At 44.3% G+C, this 18,965-nt stretch overlaps 1 protein-coding gene across 2 annotated transcripts in view; it reads left to right on the top strand.

Annotated features, from left to right (window-relative positions):
• Positions 1–11,475: 11,475 nt before the first annotated feature.
• Positions 11,476–18,965, top strand: part of TRIO (trio Rho guanine nucleotide exchange factor) — a 226,386-nt gene continuing 218,896 nt past the window's right edge. Inside the window, exon 1 of one of the 2 annotated variants that reach the window (XM_044233736.1) lies at positions 11,476–11,599. In XM_044233736.1, the coding sequence (XP_044089671.1) occupies positions 11,476–11,599 (124 nt within the window). The remainder of the gene's footprint in view (positions 11,600–18,965) is intronic. The other variant, XM_044233744.1, reaches the window with a different exon arrangement.

Raw genomic sequence — 18,965 nt, 5'->3', positions numbered from 1 at the left:
CGTGTCCCACATGGGTTGGTGAGTGACGGGCCCACAGGTGGGGCTTCCCCGCCTTTTGTGGGGGTTGTAGCCCTCTCGGAGCACGTGGGGTTCATTCCTCTGAGCCGTGCTGGCGTCTGCTTACCGACTTCCCACCACAGCTTCCAGGGACTCCGAGGCGGACCCCCCACCAGGGATGTGCCTAGTACCTGACAGTGACTTCCTTCCAGGCAGCGTCCTACACTCCTGCCCGGAGGGCTCACGTCCTCAGACACTTGGGAATTTGCGCCCTTTTCTCTTCTTCAGTGCCTATGTATAAAACTAAATGGAGATGAGTCAGTCAGCATTAAAATCCATTTTCATGTCACAATTTGTTTTCTCTTCAGTATATCTAAATTATTTGATTTAATAAGCACATTTAAACCAGAATTTTTTAAAAAAACCTACTTTTATATGTATATGCAGAGGGGATTTGAGGTAGGGGAGGTGGGAAGAGAGACAATGAGAGAATGGCAATGAGTTTCACTTTGCTCTTTGTTTTTTTTACAATGGTAGGTGGCTTTTCTCAACTCTGGTAGTTTCTTTTTTTTTTCCCCTTTTCTCTCTCTCTCTCTCTCTCTTTTTTTTTTTTAAATTTATTTATTTGACAGAGAGAAATCTATCACAAGTAGGCAGAGAGAGAGAGAAGCAGGCTCCCTGCTGAGCAGAGAGCCCGATAAGGGGCTCGATCCCAGGACCCTGAGATTATGACCTGAGCCGTAGGCAGAGGTTCAACCCACTGAGCCACCCAGACGCCCCATTTCTTCATTTTCTTCAATTTATAGGAATCCAATAGGAAGGTAAATGGTAGGGACCTTTTCACTAGTATGTTTTTTTTCCCTTTTCTTGGAAATGAGGGTAAGACAGGACACCAGCCCCTGAAGTAGAAGGCACTTGAACCTTAAAAGGCGGTGAGTCGTAAAGGCTGAGCTGCCCTCCATGGTCTAATTGTAAAAGAGGTCACATTGTCTGTGCCCAGAGTGGGCCTGGCCCTTCCCGTAACCTGTCCTCAGCAGGCAAATCTCGCTATGATGAATAGAAGGATTGGGAAGAAAAATTCAAACTTTAGCTTGTATACAAATTTAACCTGAAAACAAGTTACAAAGCGCTAGGTTTCTTATTGTTGTTTTGTTTTGTTGAGTCGTCCTCACATACTGGCGACAGAATTGCTTCTCCTAGGGTGCTCATACTGTTCGAGGCTCTCGTCCGTCGTTGGTCAGTAGCCATCTGAAGGTCAGAACGTAGCTTGTTCTGGTTTGTGTTCTCAAGCATCAGATGTATCACAATGTATTTTAGACGTGTTTGTGATCTGTTCAGAAAATGATGAAAAATAAGTTGTCAAAGCAGAGTAGGGGGACGGAATGACTTAGGCACAGCAGCTGCATGTAAACAGAGTCATGCGGATCCGTAATGATGGAAACATCACCGTGGTCATCTTTGAACGTGTTATTTGTATTATTCACTCCCTAATCCCTAGAACAGGGGTCTGGGTCTCTATCCCTTTCAGAACAGTCCCAAACACCCTTTTTTATGTCATGGACTTAGTGTCTATGATTGATAGGAAATTCCAGGGACAAAAGCAACACTTAAGGTGGGATCATCTCCTCACAGCAATCTCTACATCTTGCTTAAAAATAACAGTACATGGATTTGCAAGACATTTGTCCATCTCCATCAGGCTTTTTCCATTGGTCTAAATGTGTGTTTTATTTTGTTTTAGATTACAAACTTCTTAAAATCAGAACATACCAGTTAGGGGGAAGGTGTCTGGGACTTAAAAGAGAGCTCTGTGTGTAAATACGTCCTCTGTGAATGCCAAGGGGTTAAAAACACAATTCTGAGATTCATCAGAGGACTGACTGGTAGAAAGTTCTTCCAAATTCTTTGATGTTACTTAAGATATGTCTTTCTAGTGAGTTTATGTTGAAATTAAATCTAACTGGAAATAACTTTTCAGTCCTTGGGTTAAAAATTGTTTCTTTCTGGCATTTCCTTTGGATGGTAACTTAATATAAGGATAGATGAATTAACTCAAGAGCTTTGAAGCAGAATTGGACACACAATACTTTGCTGGCTACTTTAGGAGGCATTTTGATATTTTGTATATATGTGTGTATAATTTAGTGTTGCTTTTGCCTAGTTGCTTGATGTGTTTTCTATTCCCTTCATACTTGTGGTCCTTAACAAGGAAGGAGGTCAGTGACATAATGCAGGTGTTCTGGGATCGTTACTATTTGTGATATATGACACTTATGGAGGCTTAACTTGTCTTTAATGTGGCAAAGACATTGCTGTGTGAGTATCCGGTTAGGCCGCCTCAGGCTGAACTTGGCCTGCTGGTTCTGGGGGCCTGGAGACAACAAGACAGAAAGGTATGTGGTTTGGAGCTGAGTGGCATTTGCTTGGCTTGCTGGTTCGCTGTTGTTCTTGTGTTTACAGAACCTCATGGTGAAGGCTCTTCGGGGTAACCTGGAGTTCTTAGGTGAAGACATGACCATGACCCCACCCGCTGCAAAGAGGCTGGTCTTCCAGGCCTGTGTTTCCTACTTCGAAACCACTTCCCTGAAGGCCTGCATTCTTTGGGTTGTTGGGGACATAAAACAAAAAGCCACTGAGTGCTCTTTTCACAAATCACAGCCCGGTCTTCCCACCAGAGAAGCTTTTTATAGTTAATTAAAATTTTGGTGGCCAGGGCAGAAAATACCTTTTTAATTACATTTTAAAAATCCCAAATATATAAATGTGATTTTATGCACTTGTCACTGAATATAGCAGACGCAGTAATACAGTCACGTTAGCCTCCTCAAAATGAGTGTGCAGCAGGCTGAGTGTGGCCTTGTTGCTTTCTGTGATACTTTGTGTATCACAGAGTATATTTTGTGATACTTTCTGTGTACTTTGCTTGGAACTCCGCGCTGTAGACTGTCCCTTAGAATGTCAGACTGCTTGGAGCGTTATGAACTGCCGGGTTGCCTTGCTAGGTGTGAGGCCCTTCCTGGGTGCTGTGTGCTCTGCTGCAGCCAAACTACCCTGGGAGATAAGAGGCACAAGCCTGCCTTCTGATAGGGGGTGGGGGTGCCCCCCCCCCAGGTGTTGCTTAGATAATTACCACGCCAGGTCGGGGGTCAGCAAGACTCTGGCCAAGGAGTGGATCTGCTTGGAGCCTTCAGGAAGGTGAAGAATGTGTGGGCTTGTGCGTGGGCAGGGGAGGGGGTGCTTGAGGCAGTGCGGGAGCAGGGGCCTGTGGAACCTGTGGGAGCGGATGAGGGAGGGGGTAGTGAATGGGGAGCTCAGGGGGGTGCAGGTCAGCGCGATCGGATCATGGACTTTGTGCCATGTCAGGGAGTTTCAGTTTTATTTGAGGGCTCTGAGGAGCCAATGGCAAATGTTAGGGGAGTAAAATGATGAGGTGTGGGTTGGGGAGAGTGGCAGGACGGGTCAGAGGCAGTCCTGCAGCTCCTTAAGGAGACTGCTGGGGTGATCTATACGGAGAGGTAGATGCCGGCCAGTGGGGTGGGGAGCCGCGCTACTCCAGTGAAGTGTGGAGCCCACAGGAGTGCATGAGAGGATGGGAGTCGGGGGGAAGCCTGGGTTTCTGGGCTTTCTGTTGGGTAGGTGGTTTGTGGGGCCAGGGACTGTGCTGGGACCCATATGATGGGGAGCAGGTTTATGGGGAGCAGGTGTGCGGAGCCTGTGATGGGTACAGGCAGAGACGGCTGTGTCATAGGCATGTAGGTTGTCCCCATTTTCTTGACCCCTTTTGATGCCAGTGGTGGGTGTCTTCTGCTTGGCCATAAAGACCCACCATAGTCATCTCCAAGTCTGAACACTCAGGTGTTGCTTTCTCAAACAGACTGAGTGTAACACGGGCGCTCTAGTAGTTCATGTACAAGTCCCTCCCTGTCCCGCCAGAATGGCAAGTCATTGTATGCTGAACAAAGTTTCAACATCACTGATTTATACTGCGTCTCTGTAATTGCACCTTTATTCTTTATAATAATCAAAAAGATCTGTATGTAAAGGAAAAGGAGAATTACAATATAGCTTTATTTTTCAAAGCCTTTTGCAAGAATGGTTTTGGTCTGCATTAAAAAATATGAAGACATAAGAATTTTTTTCTTTTCTATTTTGATAGAGGGCAAGGGTGCTAACATATATGAAATGTTTATTGTAGTGATATTAAACATGATTTCTTTTAGCTGTCAATCTTGGATGATTTGTTCTACATCAAATCATTTAACAGTGACCAAACTGTATCAGTTATATCTTTGTGGTTCATTTGATAGAAACTACATTTCTAACTAGCTTTCCTGAGAGGCTGTTTCTTGATGTAAAGCAAGTCTTATTTGGAGTAGGTAGCACAGAACCATAAGCAGGGGTGTGTGTGTGTGTGTGTGTGTGTGTGTGTACATGTGGCTTGGAATGGGTGACTAGAGTCTCAGAGCACAGTGGGGGAGCTTTCCCTAGAGGTATCTCTTGATACTGTTAGAGGTACAGACAGATATATGTGTTCTTTCTTTTGGCATTTGGCAAACAACAGCATAAGGTTTCTCTGGGTTTAGCCCTGGCTGGTCCTTGGGGATATGAAGGTGAACAGCACACCTGGGCACATGTTTCTTTTTTGGTCTGTGAGATTGTAGGAAGGTAGAATCCCCTTTTATGATACTACTACTTTTTTGACTACTAAGATACTCCCTTCTATTGGTCTGTTAGCTGTGGTTTTTAATTAAATTCTAATGCATAGCTAATATATAATTAAATCATCAAACATTAATAACTCATTTCATTTACATTAAAATATATATAATAGTTCAAAAATATTTTTTGTTATGGTGTTTTGGTTATTTTGGTTTGCCCTCTATGTTTTGTGCTCAACACATTAAAAAGCCAGCACCATTTTAAGTTGAAATGCCCTTAACTTCCTTGGATCAAACTTACACTACCTTTTACTTCCTTAAAGAAACAGGTTATTGCTTCTAAATTTATGTGAAGTAATATATTATGCAGTCCGACAATTACCACAACCATGAAGGTTTAAGTGAAAATTATAATACTGCACTATGAAACCCCATCTGTATTCCCGTGTGGTGGTCTGTGAACATGCCTATAGGCTTGATGTAAGTATTTATAATGTGCTTCGTATGCATTTTATAAACATTATATATGTGTGGATTGTGGTTGTAGATTTACATAAAAGTATGAACATTACATTATATTTTGATTTTTTTGAGCCTTAACAAAAATGGCATTACCGTCATTTGATTTATAACCTCCTTTCCCCCTGAACGTTTTTCATGGAGGATCCAGGCTAGTTAAAAACGCTTCCTTCCTGCACAGCGCTAGTCTGACTGCTTGCCTAGTTGAAGCCCTCGATAGCACAAACACTGCACGGCACGCACCAGCGCTCCCTGTGATCTGTGACTAATCCTGCAGGCACTGCAGAGGAAGGTGAGGGAGTCGGAACTGCGGACGGCTGCCTGGAAAGGGTGACGTCACCCCCACTTGCGCAGGCGCAGGCGCGGTGTGGGGCCTCTGATGCAGAGATGTATCATCCGGCTCTTTGTGCTCAGGGCGCTTGTGCGCGCGCTCGTTTCCCCTAAATAAACTAATGAGTAAAATTGGGTAATTACCACCAAGACTTGGTACTAATAGTAACCCTCCAGCTTACGGGAGTGTTCCCTTTTGTTGTGGTTTCAGAATGCTGCTGTATTTATTAACACGTTATTACTGCTACAACCCGTGTTTCTGAAGGTGGAGAATTTGAGTTTTCAGTTACTCCCACTTTCGATCCTCCCATCGAGTACTGAAGTAGGGCAGCTGACAGGCAAATGAGGCCTTTGAAAACGGATGAAGGGCACAGTTTGTCTTGTGGATTGTCTTTTAAAGACAAATCCCAGGGCAGGAGGCAAGGCAGACGGTTCAGAACAAGGCGTCAGTTCATCCCGTTCAGCCCAAATGGTCAAGAGAGAACTGTGGTTTTTCCTAAGATTGTTTTTACCTAAAAAAAGAGAGAGAGAGAAAAGAAAACCCAAACCATTAACTAGTTTAATTTGACGATTACATAAAATTTCAAATTCCTAATAACTGCCAGTAGTCCTGGGAGAAATAAGGGATTTAAAAAAAAAAAAATGACCCTTTAAGAAAAATGACTTCCTAGTTTAAAAAGCTTAAATTTGATTCATTTTTACCTCATCTGACTTATTTCACCTTAATTTTTTGACCTTTATATAAAAAATACTATCAGAATGTGCTGTATAAAAGCTTTTTCTCATTGTAAAACTATTCCCTTGGTGCTCCCCCCCCCCACCTTAAGTAAGAGAACTTTGGGGTTGTTTCTTTTCTGTTTGTTTGTTGTTGTCGTTTTTTAAATCTGATATGGAAAAGAGACCAAATGAATGAGCGTTATGGTCCGCGATGACTCAGTTCAAAAGGCATTTGTTAGCAGTAACAATACAGTACCTACTCACAGAGTCTCAGGGTAAAAAATGAGAAATTGATTTGACCAGGGGGGTGTTAGGTAGCCGAAGTTTCAGACCATTGATTCAGCTAAAAGACTGTCCATTGCTGAATGCTAACTTGTGGAATATTTCTTCTCAGGGCAGAGGTTAATTTCCTTGTTATAAATATAATATATAATATTGGAGTGGCTCTTTGAAAACACTGAGCTTATAATTCATAAACCTAAAATACAAAGTGCTAAAGGAACATTGGAGTGTTTGAGTAGGGGCTCAGGGGCAAGAAACTGGAGAAGTATGTTCATTCATTCATTCATTCACTGATTCATTCATTCATCCATTCAACCGTCCTGTGTTTGTTGACTGCCTTGTGCCTGGTCCTGTCTTAGGCATGTGGTATATGGCAGGGAAGAAAGGAAACCCATCCTCTGGTTAGCAGGACAATTTAGAGGAAGAGAGAGAAAAACTCTCCTCTTGATGGGCAACATAATGCTTGTCATTTTAAGAAATATGAGCAATTCGGAAGCAGGGGTGTAAAGTATCCCCCAGATTGACATGCTTCTGAACCAAATAGCAATTTAAAAGGTGATAACAGGGTGTGCCTGGGTGGCGTAGTTGCTTAAGTGGCTGACTCTTGGTTTCAGCCCCAGCCATGATCTCAGGGTCATGGAATGGAGCGCCGTGTTGCGCTCCGTGCTCAGCATGGGCTGTGCTTGAGATTCTCTCTCTGTGCCCCTCAGCCTCTCCTCATGCTGTCTCTCCCTCTCTCAAAGAAAATTCTTAAATACAGGTAAATAAAAGGTGATAACAGAATCCGTTTTGGCAAGTAATATGTGAACCTTTGAGTTGGGATGTTTTTAAATGAATATATTAAATCCTCTAAATATTCAAATTTTATTGTTTGGAAAGAACAGAGATAATTACTAAGCTCCGACTTCACGTTGATTTTAACAATGGTAACATCTGATTTTTAACCCACACTCCTTTCTCTTCAGTATCATTCAATAGATATTAATATCAAGATGTTTGAGTAATGACAGATGTTATCATGTAGATATTCCAATCAGGTTCCTTGTAGACTTGGCTCAAAAGAGTGGTCGTTGCCTGTATTTTAGAGCTCCCCTGGGAAACATCCTCTGCACCTTCAAACGAGCCGTGGCTGACTACATCCTTACGCTCTGGTCACTGTCTCCTGAAGCTAGCGTTTGACTTAATTCACGTTGGCTTCTTTGTCTACGGTAGGGAAACTTACTTTAAATTGTAACAAGAATCTAGTCTGCCTTTCTGCACTCTAGTTAGGCTCTGTGTAATTTAAAAAGTATCTAATTTAAGAAATGGGTAGAACTAAATGTCCTCTGACTTTGACCTCTCCTTATCATTTTTAAGCTGCTTTTCTTTTCGTGGAATTTTACGGAAAGTCTTTCTCTGGCTCCACCTTTCACCTGTTAGTGTGTTATCAAAGTCTCTTGGTGGCACTTAGAGGTAAGACTGCTGCTGGCTCGTGGTCTGAGACATCAGAATCATTGCCCCAACGTGGCATTTGCCATCCCTTTCTCTCCTCAGGAGCATGGGTGGGGGAGGGGCTGTGTGTTTATAAGGATAGTCATGGAGCGTATCCTTTTGATCTAAAAGTTTAGACACCACGGCTAGCTCCTTTAATGCACAAGATGGAACACAGTAGGAGTTGTCTTATCTGCTGTGTAATCTAGACTCACTGGAATAGCACAGAAGCCATGTATTTGGATTTTTTTTTCTTTTTTAATAATTGCACACTCTGCTTTCATAAATCGCTCTTCAGGGCATAGAACTGAATCTTCCTTTTTGATCTGAAGATATTTCATGGCTGAGTTCTGCCTGCTTTTTATTAAAAGTTACGTGATATGTTTAATTAGCTTTATGGTATGTGTACATGCTTCTTTACTTAACCTTTTGCTTATGGGATGTATTTTTTTTAAATGGAAATGAGATTAAAGATAATAGCTGGTCACTGTCATAATAGTCACAAACTCAGTCTCTTTGTGGTTAGTTTTATACTTCTGCTTTTAAAAGTTTTCTATTTTAAAACTTTTGACGATCTTAATGAAATTCCCGTCTCTTTTTCTGTGATATATTCAACAAAAAGACTGTAGTAAAACTGTGAAGACTTCATATTCTACCCTATGTTTGGACATGTATGTATATCACAATAGAAATGTAACATACTCTAACACTGGTTTAACTCTGGATTTATGTGCCTTTGCTCCTCTAACAAGACTGAGTCTTACTTAATTTAGGGGAGAAATGCAGGAACTGATAGGCCTCAAGTAACTCTAGGTTTTGGAAACTGAAACATGGGAGTGAGTCTGTGTTTTCTGGTGGGTCAGAGGAAATTGAGATTTTCGCTGCAAGCTTGTGTTTACTTCACCTTGTTTTCATGTCCGTGATCTGTGCATCCCCTGGGGCGGCCTGGGGCCGCTTCCGTCACCCACTCTGTAAAGGGTGGTAATAAATGGCTTTTTGCAGAGAGTCAGCCGGAATTGCTAAGAACGCTTTGGGATTGCCACGTAAGTCATGTAGTCCTCTTGTGAGGGGCCGGCACTGGGCTTGGGACATTCTGCGTGCTGAGGGTTGTGTGAGACGGGGGAGACCCTCAAGTGGGGCTCGATTTCTGTGTCTGGGGCCCAGGACCGCGGTCAACGGCAGTCCTTCTCGGAGGGCTTAGCCGTGTCCTGGTCAGGATGTCTGTGGGGACAGAGACCATGTGCAGTTGGGGAAAAGCGTGTTTTCTTAACTGGTAGCAGCAGGAGGGGGATCCTCTTTTCAAATCCCTGGAGCTTGGGATCCACAGTCAAGGCTCAGTCCTTCCTACTGTTCTGTCATTCGATTTCCTCCTTTCGTCCAAGCTCCCAGCACCCCTGGCCGCTTGTGGGATGTTGCGCCGTAGGTATATTCATAAGCTTGTCGTCACGAGGGCCGCCGTGCTGCCCAGTTCCTCCTTGCGTTGCCCTGCTGACACCTCTAGATCATCCCAGGGGGCACTGAGATGTAATCTGTCCTTGTGGATGCGTCCGGTGAATTACCAGCGACCGCTGACACTAGATTGCATCCATTCAAGAGCTTTGAAGGAACCTTCAGGATGAAATTGCAGAACTCTTGGCTCTTGTTTGGCCTTTTATAAATAGCCACTGTTTTTAAAAGCTTGGTGTGTTGCCAGCACAAAGCTTGGTATATTGGAAAGCAAAATGGCCTGATGATATAGAGCTGTGGGTTCTGTGTTGAGCCCTTACATGACCAGAGAGGTCATGCCGCCGTATCTTCTGGACCTTGGGGTCCTCCTGGGGATGTGTTTGCTGCTGTCTTTCTGCAGCGTCTCTGGTGATGGTCAGTATTGTGGCTAATACCGTGAAAACTGGGTTCTTGGTACACTGGAGAGATTGATTTTGTCATTCTTTGCGGATCTGAATGCTGTATTGCAGGGGTGGGTTCTGTTACATCCTTCCTCAAAGTGCTAATTTTGTAGTCGTTTGCTTACTCTGGCAGGCGGCTAATCTGGGGGGACTCGAGCTACGAACCCGATCTCCTGCAGTGGGCCCTAGCACGAATCTCAGTCAGACACTCTGTCTTTAGCCTGGAGCTTGCCTCCTACAAGCAAGGCTCAGGAGAGAGCCAGAGATTTGGGCCAAGATTATATACAGAATTTGGGGCTCCCCCGCTCCTTTCCACGATTCTTCTCAGCTGCTGAGGTTGCCCCAAGCTGTGTCTGGTTCTTGTGTTGGCAGCTCCATGAGGCTTAGCCTGTGCCCTGTCCTCAGGCTAAAAGCCCCACCTAGCGCTCCCAGTGCCATTCCCTTTTGCCCAAGCACGTTGCTCTGCTCTGGGTCACTCTGCAGCCTTGAGACTGCTCACTTTTTTATAGGTTTCCTCTGTGGCAGGCAGGCCTGGTCCCCCAGGGGCTACTCAGACATGTCACGGAAAGCCCCAGGTCACTGAGAGAGAGCCTTCCTTGCTCTCCCAGTCCAGGTCTGCACCTTGCATTGTGTTACCAAGCTACCATTCTGGAGCATTCCTTGTACTGTTTTGGCAAAAACAAATAGGAAAATAGTGATGGGGCAGTGGTCTTTAATTTTTCTTAGAGATTACTCAGCCAGTGATGATATTTTCTTGTTTTGATGAGGATGGCCAGCATCCTGAACCTAGATTTCCTGTTTGAGACCTCCGGGAGGAACATCCCGAGGCATTATTAGGAGCATGAACATTTTTGACCCCAGACTCCCATGTGGGCCTTTGCCCTGGTGAGCCGAGCCAGACACGTTCGGCTTCGAGAATTCCTTATCTTGGATGTTGGCTTGGCCTCAGTTGCTTACTTCATGCTTCTCTTCCATGATCTATCTCTCCACTTGCCTTTGGCAATATTGGTTGTGGGGAGAGTTAGTTTCACAGTGAGAAGAGGGTCTTAACCGCCTTCCGAAGCAGGCGGCACTGGGCCATCTTACCCCAGTAGCCAGTGACATTCCTCCAGGGGGACATGACCCAGAAAGCCTGGAAGGATAGAGCCTAAAGGGAGCTGTGGTCAGTCCCCGGCTATTTATAATCCCTGCTCTCCTCACTGCCACCGTTTATTTTTAACCACTCTGGACTCTGGGAGGAGGAGGAGGATGCCAAGTTGGAGGCGGCTTTGAGTGCCCCCTAGAGGCATCAGAGTTTAAAACATGATACTGCTGCTTTTTATGCATTCATCTACCGGATCCAGACGAAGAATTTTGAAACGGTCTGGACTGGTTTCATATCCTGTGTTTTGGGGGACCAGATCTTTATTGCTACAAGTGGCCTGGAGCCTGCTTGGTACCGGAGCCTTTGGGTCTGTGTGCAAATCCCTGTTTGACATTAAAATAGAAAATAATTCTGTGATCACGGCCTTTCCTTCATAGAATTCAGATGCTTTGAAATGCTGTTTCTAAAGCTGATTTAATGGGTGTGAGTAAGCTGCTGTGTTGGCACTGGATAGATGGGGTAAGAAGTTTAAATGTCATTCAAGCAACCTAGTAACTCGAATTTCTTCTTATGTATTTCAGGGTTTCGAAAAAATGATGAAATGAAAGCTATGGATGTTTTGCCAATTTTAAAGGAAAAAGTTGCGTACCTTTCAGGTAAAGTTGGAACTTTCTAATCTGCTTACTGTTTCTTCTGCTTCTGATACAGTGCCAAGAGTCTGAAATACCATACTAACTCACCTGCAACACACATAAAAACACTGTTTCAGTAGATCTTTGATTGCTTTATTCTTATAGCATTTTCCCGAGAAAGCAGTGCCCAAAGTATTTTCTCCTAGTGGGTAGGCACAGTATAAGTCAGATGGCACTGGGGAGTAAGATATGTTTGTGTCTGTCACTTAACAGACATTTGATGTTTTTCCTCATTCAATTAAGTAAAACAACTGATTGTTCAAAAGTTTAAAAGTCCATCATCTGGGCGCCTGGGTGGCTCAGTCTGTTAAGTGTCTGTCTTTGGCTCAGGTCATGATCTCAGGGTCCTGAGATCGAGCCCCTGCTCAGTGGTGGGGGTGGGGCGGAACCTGCTTCTCCTTTCCCTCTGCCTGCTGCTCCTCCTGCCTGCGCTCTCTCTCTCTGTCAGATAAATAAATATCTTAAAAAAAAAAAAAAAAAAAAAAGTAAAAGTCCGTCATCTTCCTGGAAGAGATGGGAACATGGCCTTAGTGGATGTGTCCCGAATTCCTTGCTTTGGTTTCTTGTCCCCTCACCCTGGAGCTCCTAGAACCTGTGTTACGGACTGTGAAAGTCCTTGTGATCTCTGCCAACTGGTTCCTCCACCTACCTGTATAGCCTGGCCCTTCAGGGTGAGGACAGTCTCGGCCAGTCTCTCGGGCTTTGGGGCACTAGAGGGTCCACCTTCGGCTTTTTGGGGCTGTTTCTTTGAGGGCTCCCTCCTAGATGAACAGAAGAGCCGTTGGGTGTCTTACCTTTTTGGCCCCAGTTCACTTGTCACAAAACAAAGGTCTGCAGAGTTTTCTGCTCTGTTATAGCAGGAAGTGAATGTGTGGATTGTCACATACTTTCAGACAATCTTCCAGGACATGTTTCCCCGATAATTTTTTATCTTTCTCAAACAGGCGTAATATAGTGATCTGATGTCTCCTTTTGAACACATTTTATTTTAAACGTATAACACTGCCAGCTGCTTTTATATGTTGGGTGTGTCCCCTTGGCTGCGGAACGGGGCTGTATTGGGGCTGTATTTAGGCTATATTTAGGACCTGCTCCCCGTGTGCTGCTGCTCATCTCACCTTGACGGCCAGTGGTGTTTCCTGGCGTCCCTCCTAAACTCTTTGATGATTTGGCTCAAGTGAGTCTAATTCAGAATGCATTTGGACTGTTAATAGAAGTTCATGGAAAGAAGAGGTTGCTTTCGGTAGTTGGGAATACATCCTGCAGAAAATGCCCCTCTTGGCTTCTGTTACACGGAGTTTTGAAAGTAGGCTTTGCGCGTTCCTAATCACTTCGTAACAGACTGTGTGAGGCGGGCTCGTGCCGCACTTTGTCAACTCCTGATTCTGTAGTTTGCAGATGGATTTTAAAGTTATAATAGTGAAAAGACTGTTTATAAATGACAGAGGCGTCCGTAGGAGGGCCTAGAGCCAATTCCAGATGTTCCGCAGTTTTTTTTTTTATGTCTAAAATCTGCATCTGTGGTGAGAGCACTTGCTTCTTTGGTTAAGCATCCAGAGATGGGCATGTCCAGAGCAGGAGAAGGTTAAGGTTGATGATTTTTATTTGTACTCATTTTCTCTTGGGCATTTAATACAGAATGCCTCATTTGATGTCATTTTTGTCCAAGTCACTATCAGAATTAAAACTGTTTACCTTTTAACTATTCCAAGGGTCCTGGGATTGAGCCCCACATCCGGCTCTCTGCTCAGCGGGGAGCCTGCTTCCTCCTCTCTCTCTCTGCCTGCCTCTCTGCCCACTTGTGATCTCTGTCTGTCAAATTAAAAAAAAAAAAAAAAAAAAACTTAAAAAAAAAAAAAAGTCCCATCATCAGTTTCGTCGTTATCCTGAGAACACAGTTAATACAAGAAAAGAAGGTTAAGGGGCGCCTGGGTGGCTCAGTGGGTTGGGCTGCTGCCTTTGGCTCAGGTCATGATCTCCAGGTCCTGGGATCGAGTCCCACATTGGGTTCTCTGCTCAGCAGGGAACCTGCTTCCCTTCCTCTCTCTCTGCCTGCCTCTGCCTACTTGTGATCTCTCTCTGTCAAATAAATAAATAAAATCTTAAAAAAAAAAAAAGAGAGAGGAAGGTTAAATGATTGATTCTTGTCCTTTACCAGTTTTTGGTCTAATGAAAAATGACCAATAGTTATTTCAGACTGATAAAAAAAAGAACCTTTTGCTTTTTAATGTTTGATGTGTTTCAATTAATTGCCAATTTTTAAAAATCTCTTATGAAGTTAAAATTTTCTCTCTTTGATCCAATGGGAGTGTCTTCAGATTGGCTCCTGAATCCATGCAGTGCAGCCCTACAGGTTCTCTTTTTGCTGATGAGACAGGATGTTTCCGGCCCATCTCATCTGTCCCCGTTCCGCATCAGGAGCCAGCCATCTCTCCAAAGTGTGCTGCCTCTTTTGCGTGGGAGAAAGGCTCAAGGTGCTAGGGGAGCTCTGTTCCTGGCTGGGTCACCGTTTCTGTGCTCTTCAGTGGACACATCTAGGAAATACGTGTGTAGGTAACTTTTTTTAAGTAGGATGTCATGGCTCCATAACTAAAGTTTCTAATTCAGATTTAGATTTCCAGGTATTTTTCTTTGACTTTATATTTGTATCTCTTTTTCCTTATACTAAAAATCCGCGTTCCTACCCTCCTCAACGTAATTGCTTATTCACATTGTAATACTGATTTTATTGCCGCGCAGTGACTACCAGATGTCATCGAATATTTCTGTTGTCCTAAGGATATATGCCCCTAGGAGCATATGGTCCTGTTACCGTGCTTTAAAATCACATAGAATAGCTCCTCTCTGTGTGGGTCAAGTTCCTGCCAACTTGAAACTCCAGATCATATGTTTCATTTTGTTTTTTTTCGTTTTAAAGCTTAAAAAAACAAGCACCTAATCTTGCATCAGTATTAAGTAAAATGTGTACATCATTCCAGGATTAAAAACTAAAAAAAAAATTAAAGTATGAAGAAATGCAGTTTTTTGTAAAACCTGCCTCATTGACCCCATGCCTTTCCTCCATCAAAGGAAACCTTTTTTGTTTTTGTTTTCTTTAGTTTTTTTTTTTTTTTTTTTTCTTGTAAAACAGGAGCTCTCTCCTCCCTCCCCGAGATAAACAGTCATGTATTTACGGACCATTTTCTCTGCTTACAGTTTCATTTTAACAGTTTTCTGGAGAACAGAGTATTAGTACATACGGAGATGCCACATTGCTTTTACAGTTGTTTAAACTGGATTGTGGGTATATAGCATATTGGTTCAGTTGGCTGCCTATTGATAGACATTTGGGTTGCTTTTTCAGAAGGAATTTTTGGGGTGGGGCAAGGTGAACATCATTCACCTTTGCAAGTGTGGGTGTTGACGGGAGTGTGGGTTTTGATTGCCCAGAGGTTTGCTGTTAGTACTGGGGCTTTTGATCATAGTTCCTCTTGTTCCAGTTTTGCCGAGTTCTACATTTTCTGGAAAGAGAAGGGGGCACCGCCCATCCATCTGGAGATTCTCGTTAGTCCCTTACACTGTCTGAGGCGACGGTGACAGACCAAGACCGGAAATTGCCACAGGCTCTCCAAGTGCCCCATCAAGAGTCCCCTTGGAGTCTTCCTTCCAAATACTAGTTCTCAGGACGGGGCTGCAGGAGGCCGGCGTGGGAGGGTACCGGGCTGTGGAGCTGCTCCTTGGTCCCTCCTAGAGCAGTGGCCTGGTGTTCACCTTTGTAACAAGAGTTTTCTTAGTTGACAGCAGCCTTAATAGGTGGCAGCCATAATTTCTCCTTCACAAACCGTGCCTTTTCAGAGCTTCCTTTATAAAGCTCTACTTTTCATGATCAGTGAGTTAGACCGTTCTTTGGGCAGGGGTGGGAGCATAAAGAATCATTTTCCAGATTGTATTGTAATCAAGAAATTCAAACAGGGGCCATACAAGACAAATACAGTTGGTTCACTGAGATCGACCTCATACTCCTCAAAGCAGGTATGCCTGCCTTTGAAGAGAAGGATGAAAGCTGAATTTTTAATTGATTTAAAGAGAAAGGGGCAGCTCTGAAGCTAGCTGCTTCTGTGGTCATTCTGCACCGTGCTGCTCCAGAGCCCAAGTGCCCTGGGCTTTCCCGTTTCAGAAGACGAAAATAAGCATCACTGGGTTTGAGGAAGGGTCACGCGGATGGCTGCAACCATAATGCAGGACTTTCTCCGCTTTCTTTGTCATGTTGACAAGAACCTCCAGTGTGTGTGTGTGTGTGTGTGTGTGTGTAAAACATTTATTTGAGGGGAGGGGAGAGAGAGAACACAGGTGGGAGGGGCAGAGGGTAAAGGGGAGAGAATGTCAAGCAGACGAGTTGATGCTGAGCACAGAGCCTGATGCCGGGCTGGATCCCAGGACTCCGAGATCAGGACCTGAGCTGAGATCACGGCCTGAGCCGAAATCAAGAGTCAGACGCTTAACCCACCGCTCCCCGCCGCCCCCGCAGCCCGTGCCCCTGCTGGGCGTCCCTACCTCTGTGTTTCTATAGGAAAGTTCATCAGGCACGTCTGTTTTTAACTTCCTGATCCCAATGATAGGTATTTCGAATTACCTTTGTGTGGAGTACAGATGAGGAATCCATTCATTCAGCTGGTCTGTATCGAGTACACTCTTTGTTCCAGTCTCTTCCGAGGCTTCACAGGTGTGTACTGACATCCGTGAATGAGCAGACAAGCCTGCCTCCGTAGAACTTCACTTAGCTGGCGGGACAGACAAAGGAAAAGACTGCGTCAATCAGATGATGTACTAGAAGGGGAGAGGTGCCTTGCAGGGATATAGTGGGGTATGGGGAGAATTGTAAGAGTTGAAAATAAACAGTGTCATTATGAACAAAACCCACACTTTCTGTTTGGTTTGGTTTAACTAAAACAGCACTTGGACGGGCAGCTAACCCTCGACGAGCTGCTAGATTTGATGACAGGCATGGAGCAGCCCAGAGGCTGTGCCGCTCTCAGATGTACTGGACGTTGGTAGGTGCAGGACACGGATTTCTTGCCCTTTTCAAGGCAGAAACCCAGGCGCTGGGTTTCCCGTCTGTGCCGCAGGACCGTTGTGTGTCCCACCTGCTTCCCCCTGGGGCTGCAGGTGGACATCACATCCATTCAAGTGTATCCGGCAGGCGAAGCTTCCTTGAGCTGCAGCCTCACTCCTGTTACTGGCTCCGGAACGAGAACTTTCAGGCGGTCACTCTTTAGCTTCACAGCCCGGGCAGCGTTCATTTGTGTGCCTTCCCGTTTGTGACGTTGGCACTGTGATAAAGCTTGGCGAATGCATCTGTGGCGTTGACTTCAGGCTCCTCGAGGTTCAGAGACCAGGATGCTTTAACTAATACTGTGTCTCTTCAGGTCTTAGGTTTTTCTTTTTTAAACCTCCCTGGGAGGGTCAGCAGATGGAGATGGGGCACCTGCCCGTCACTGACTGTGCCACAGCACAGGTCGGAAGATGAGCCCTGATGCAGGGAGGTTAGCAAGTGAAGGCCAATCATTAAATTATTTAAATAAAGAATATGCAGTTTTTACTTCATAAGTGATTTTTGATGACGTTTTAAAACTATTTAGTGAGTTTTCTGGAGCTCTGTTCTGTGAAAAGGAAAAAGACAAGGTGAATTTTTTTTTTCTTCCTCTTTAAGGTCGAATTGGGGTTTATGGAAGCTTTTCTTTAGGACATAAGTGAGAGCCTGTTTGGTGGAGGAGCTTGCTGGCAGCTCCCAGGGGACACCTCATTAGCGCTACCAGCTGGGGGGACTCTCTAGTTAAAAGGTGAAGCGGTACAACAGGCAGTCAGGACCTGTGCACACCCTTGCGTTTCCTTCTCACTTCTGTGTGAGCTGATGGCTGCGTGCGGTGTGCACACCTGTTGATTGCCTGCGTGAGTGTCTTTGATGGGCAGGCTTTGGATTCTACTTTTCACACCCATGTGGAGCATTCCTTTGCTTGCTTGGTGAGATATGGTGACCCCAGAGGGAGGAGGGTCGAGCATGGGTCATTGTCATCTAGTCTCCCTGCTGAATCAGATATTAATGTTGCCTTTAAAAAATTCAGAATGGTGGTCCAGACAAATGTTAGATGCTATTCTGTTTATCAAAAGTGGGGTGAGTATTTTAACCCAAATATCATACTGTATTTTTTTTTTTTTTAAAGATTTTAAAGATTTATTTGACAGAGAGAAATCACAAGTAGACGGAGAGGCAGGCAGAGAGAGAGAGAGGGAAGCAGGCTCCCTGCTGAGCAGAGAGCCCAACGCGGGACTCGATCCCAGGACCCTGAGATCATGATCTGAGCCGGAGGCAGCGGCTTAACCCACTGAACCACCCAGGTGCCCCTATCATATTGTATTTTTAAGAGCTCAAATTTTTGAAAAATATGGTGTTCCAATACATTTTTTTGAAGATTTTATTTATTTGAGAGAGTAGAACAAGCAGGGGGCAAGGGAGAGAGAGAGAGAAGCAGACTCCCTGCTGAGCAGGGAAACCGATGTGGGCCTTGACCCCAGGATCCTGGGATTATGACCTGAGCCAAAGGCAGATGCTGAGCTGAAGGCAGACACTTAACTGACTAAACCACTCAGGCTCGCTCCCCAAAACACAGTATTTTTCGATCAAGGAGACTGAGTCTTTTTGGAAAGTATCAAAGATGTTCGGAGATTTTTAAAAAATACTGAATTGTTGCCTTTTTTATCTTGGGGATAAGAGTTATTCCCCCAAAACTAGGGCCATTGGTTTGACCCTAAAAATACTGTTATTTCAGAAGATTACATTCTGGCATTTATAACAGAATTGCTGCTTACTTTTAATAGTACCTTTCATTCGTTGAAAAGCTCAGGAACCATCATTCAGTTGTCCTGACATTTCACTACTTTAGAGAGATTTAAAGCCACTAGTTTGAAAATTTTTCTTAAGTTTTTGTCAGGGCAAAGAACCCACCTATGACCATGTGAAATAGTCTCCTTGTCTTTTTTTTTTTTTTTTTTGTAGTTTCATTTATTTATTTTAAGTAATCTCTACACCCAACATGGCATGCAAACTCATGACCCTGATATCAGGAGTTGCGTGCTCTTCTTAGGAGGCAGTTTCCCCCCACCCCTGCCCCCGTCTTTATTTAAGCACTTTGAGCTTTAGTATCTTTAATTATAAAGCTGGAAGGATAAAACCTTGACAGGGTCAATGTGCTGTTGAAATCAGAGCACATGTAAAAGACTTGATACCATACCTAGCATGTATCAGTGGCTGTGGTTTTGTGTTGTTCCCATTTAATACACGAATTACTGGATT

The sequence above is a fragment of the Neovison vison genome, chromosome 1, assembly GCF_020171115.1.
Source record: "Neovison vison isolate M4711 chromosome 1, ASM_NN_V1, whole genome shotgun sequence".
In the NCBI taxonomy this organism is placed as follows: domain Eukaryota; kingdom Metazoa; phylum Chordata; class Mammalia; order Carnivora; family Mustelidae; genus Neogale; species Neogale vison.
The sequence above is the reverse complement of the archived record's forward strand: the minus strand, read 5'-3'. Positions and strand labels throughout refer to the sequence as shown.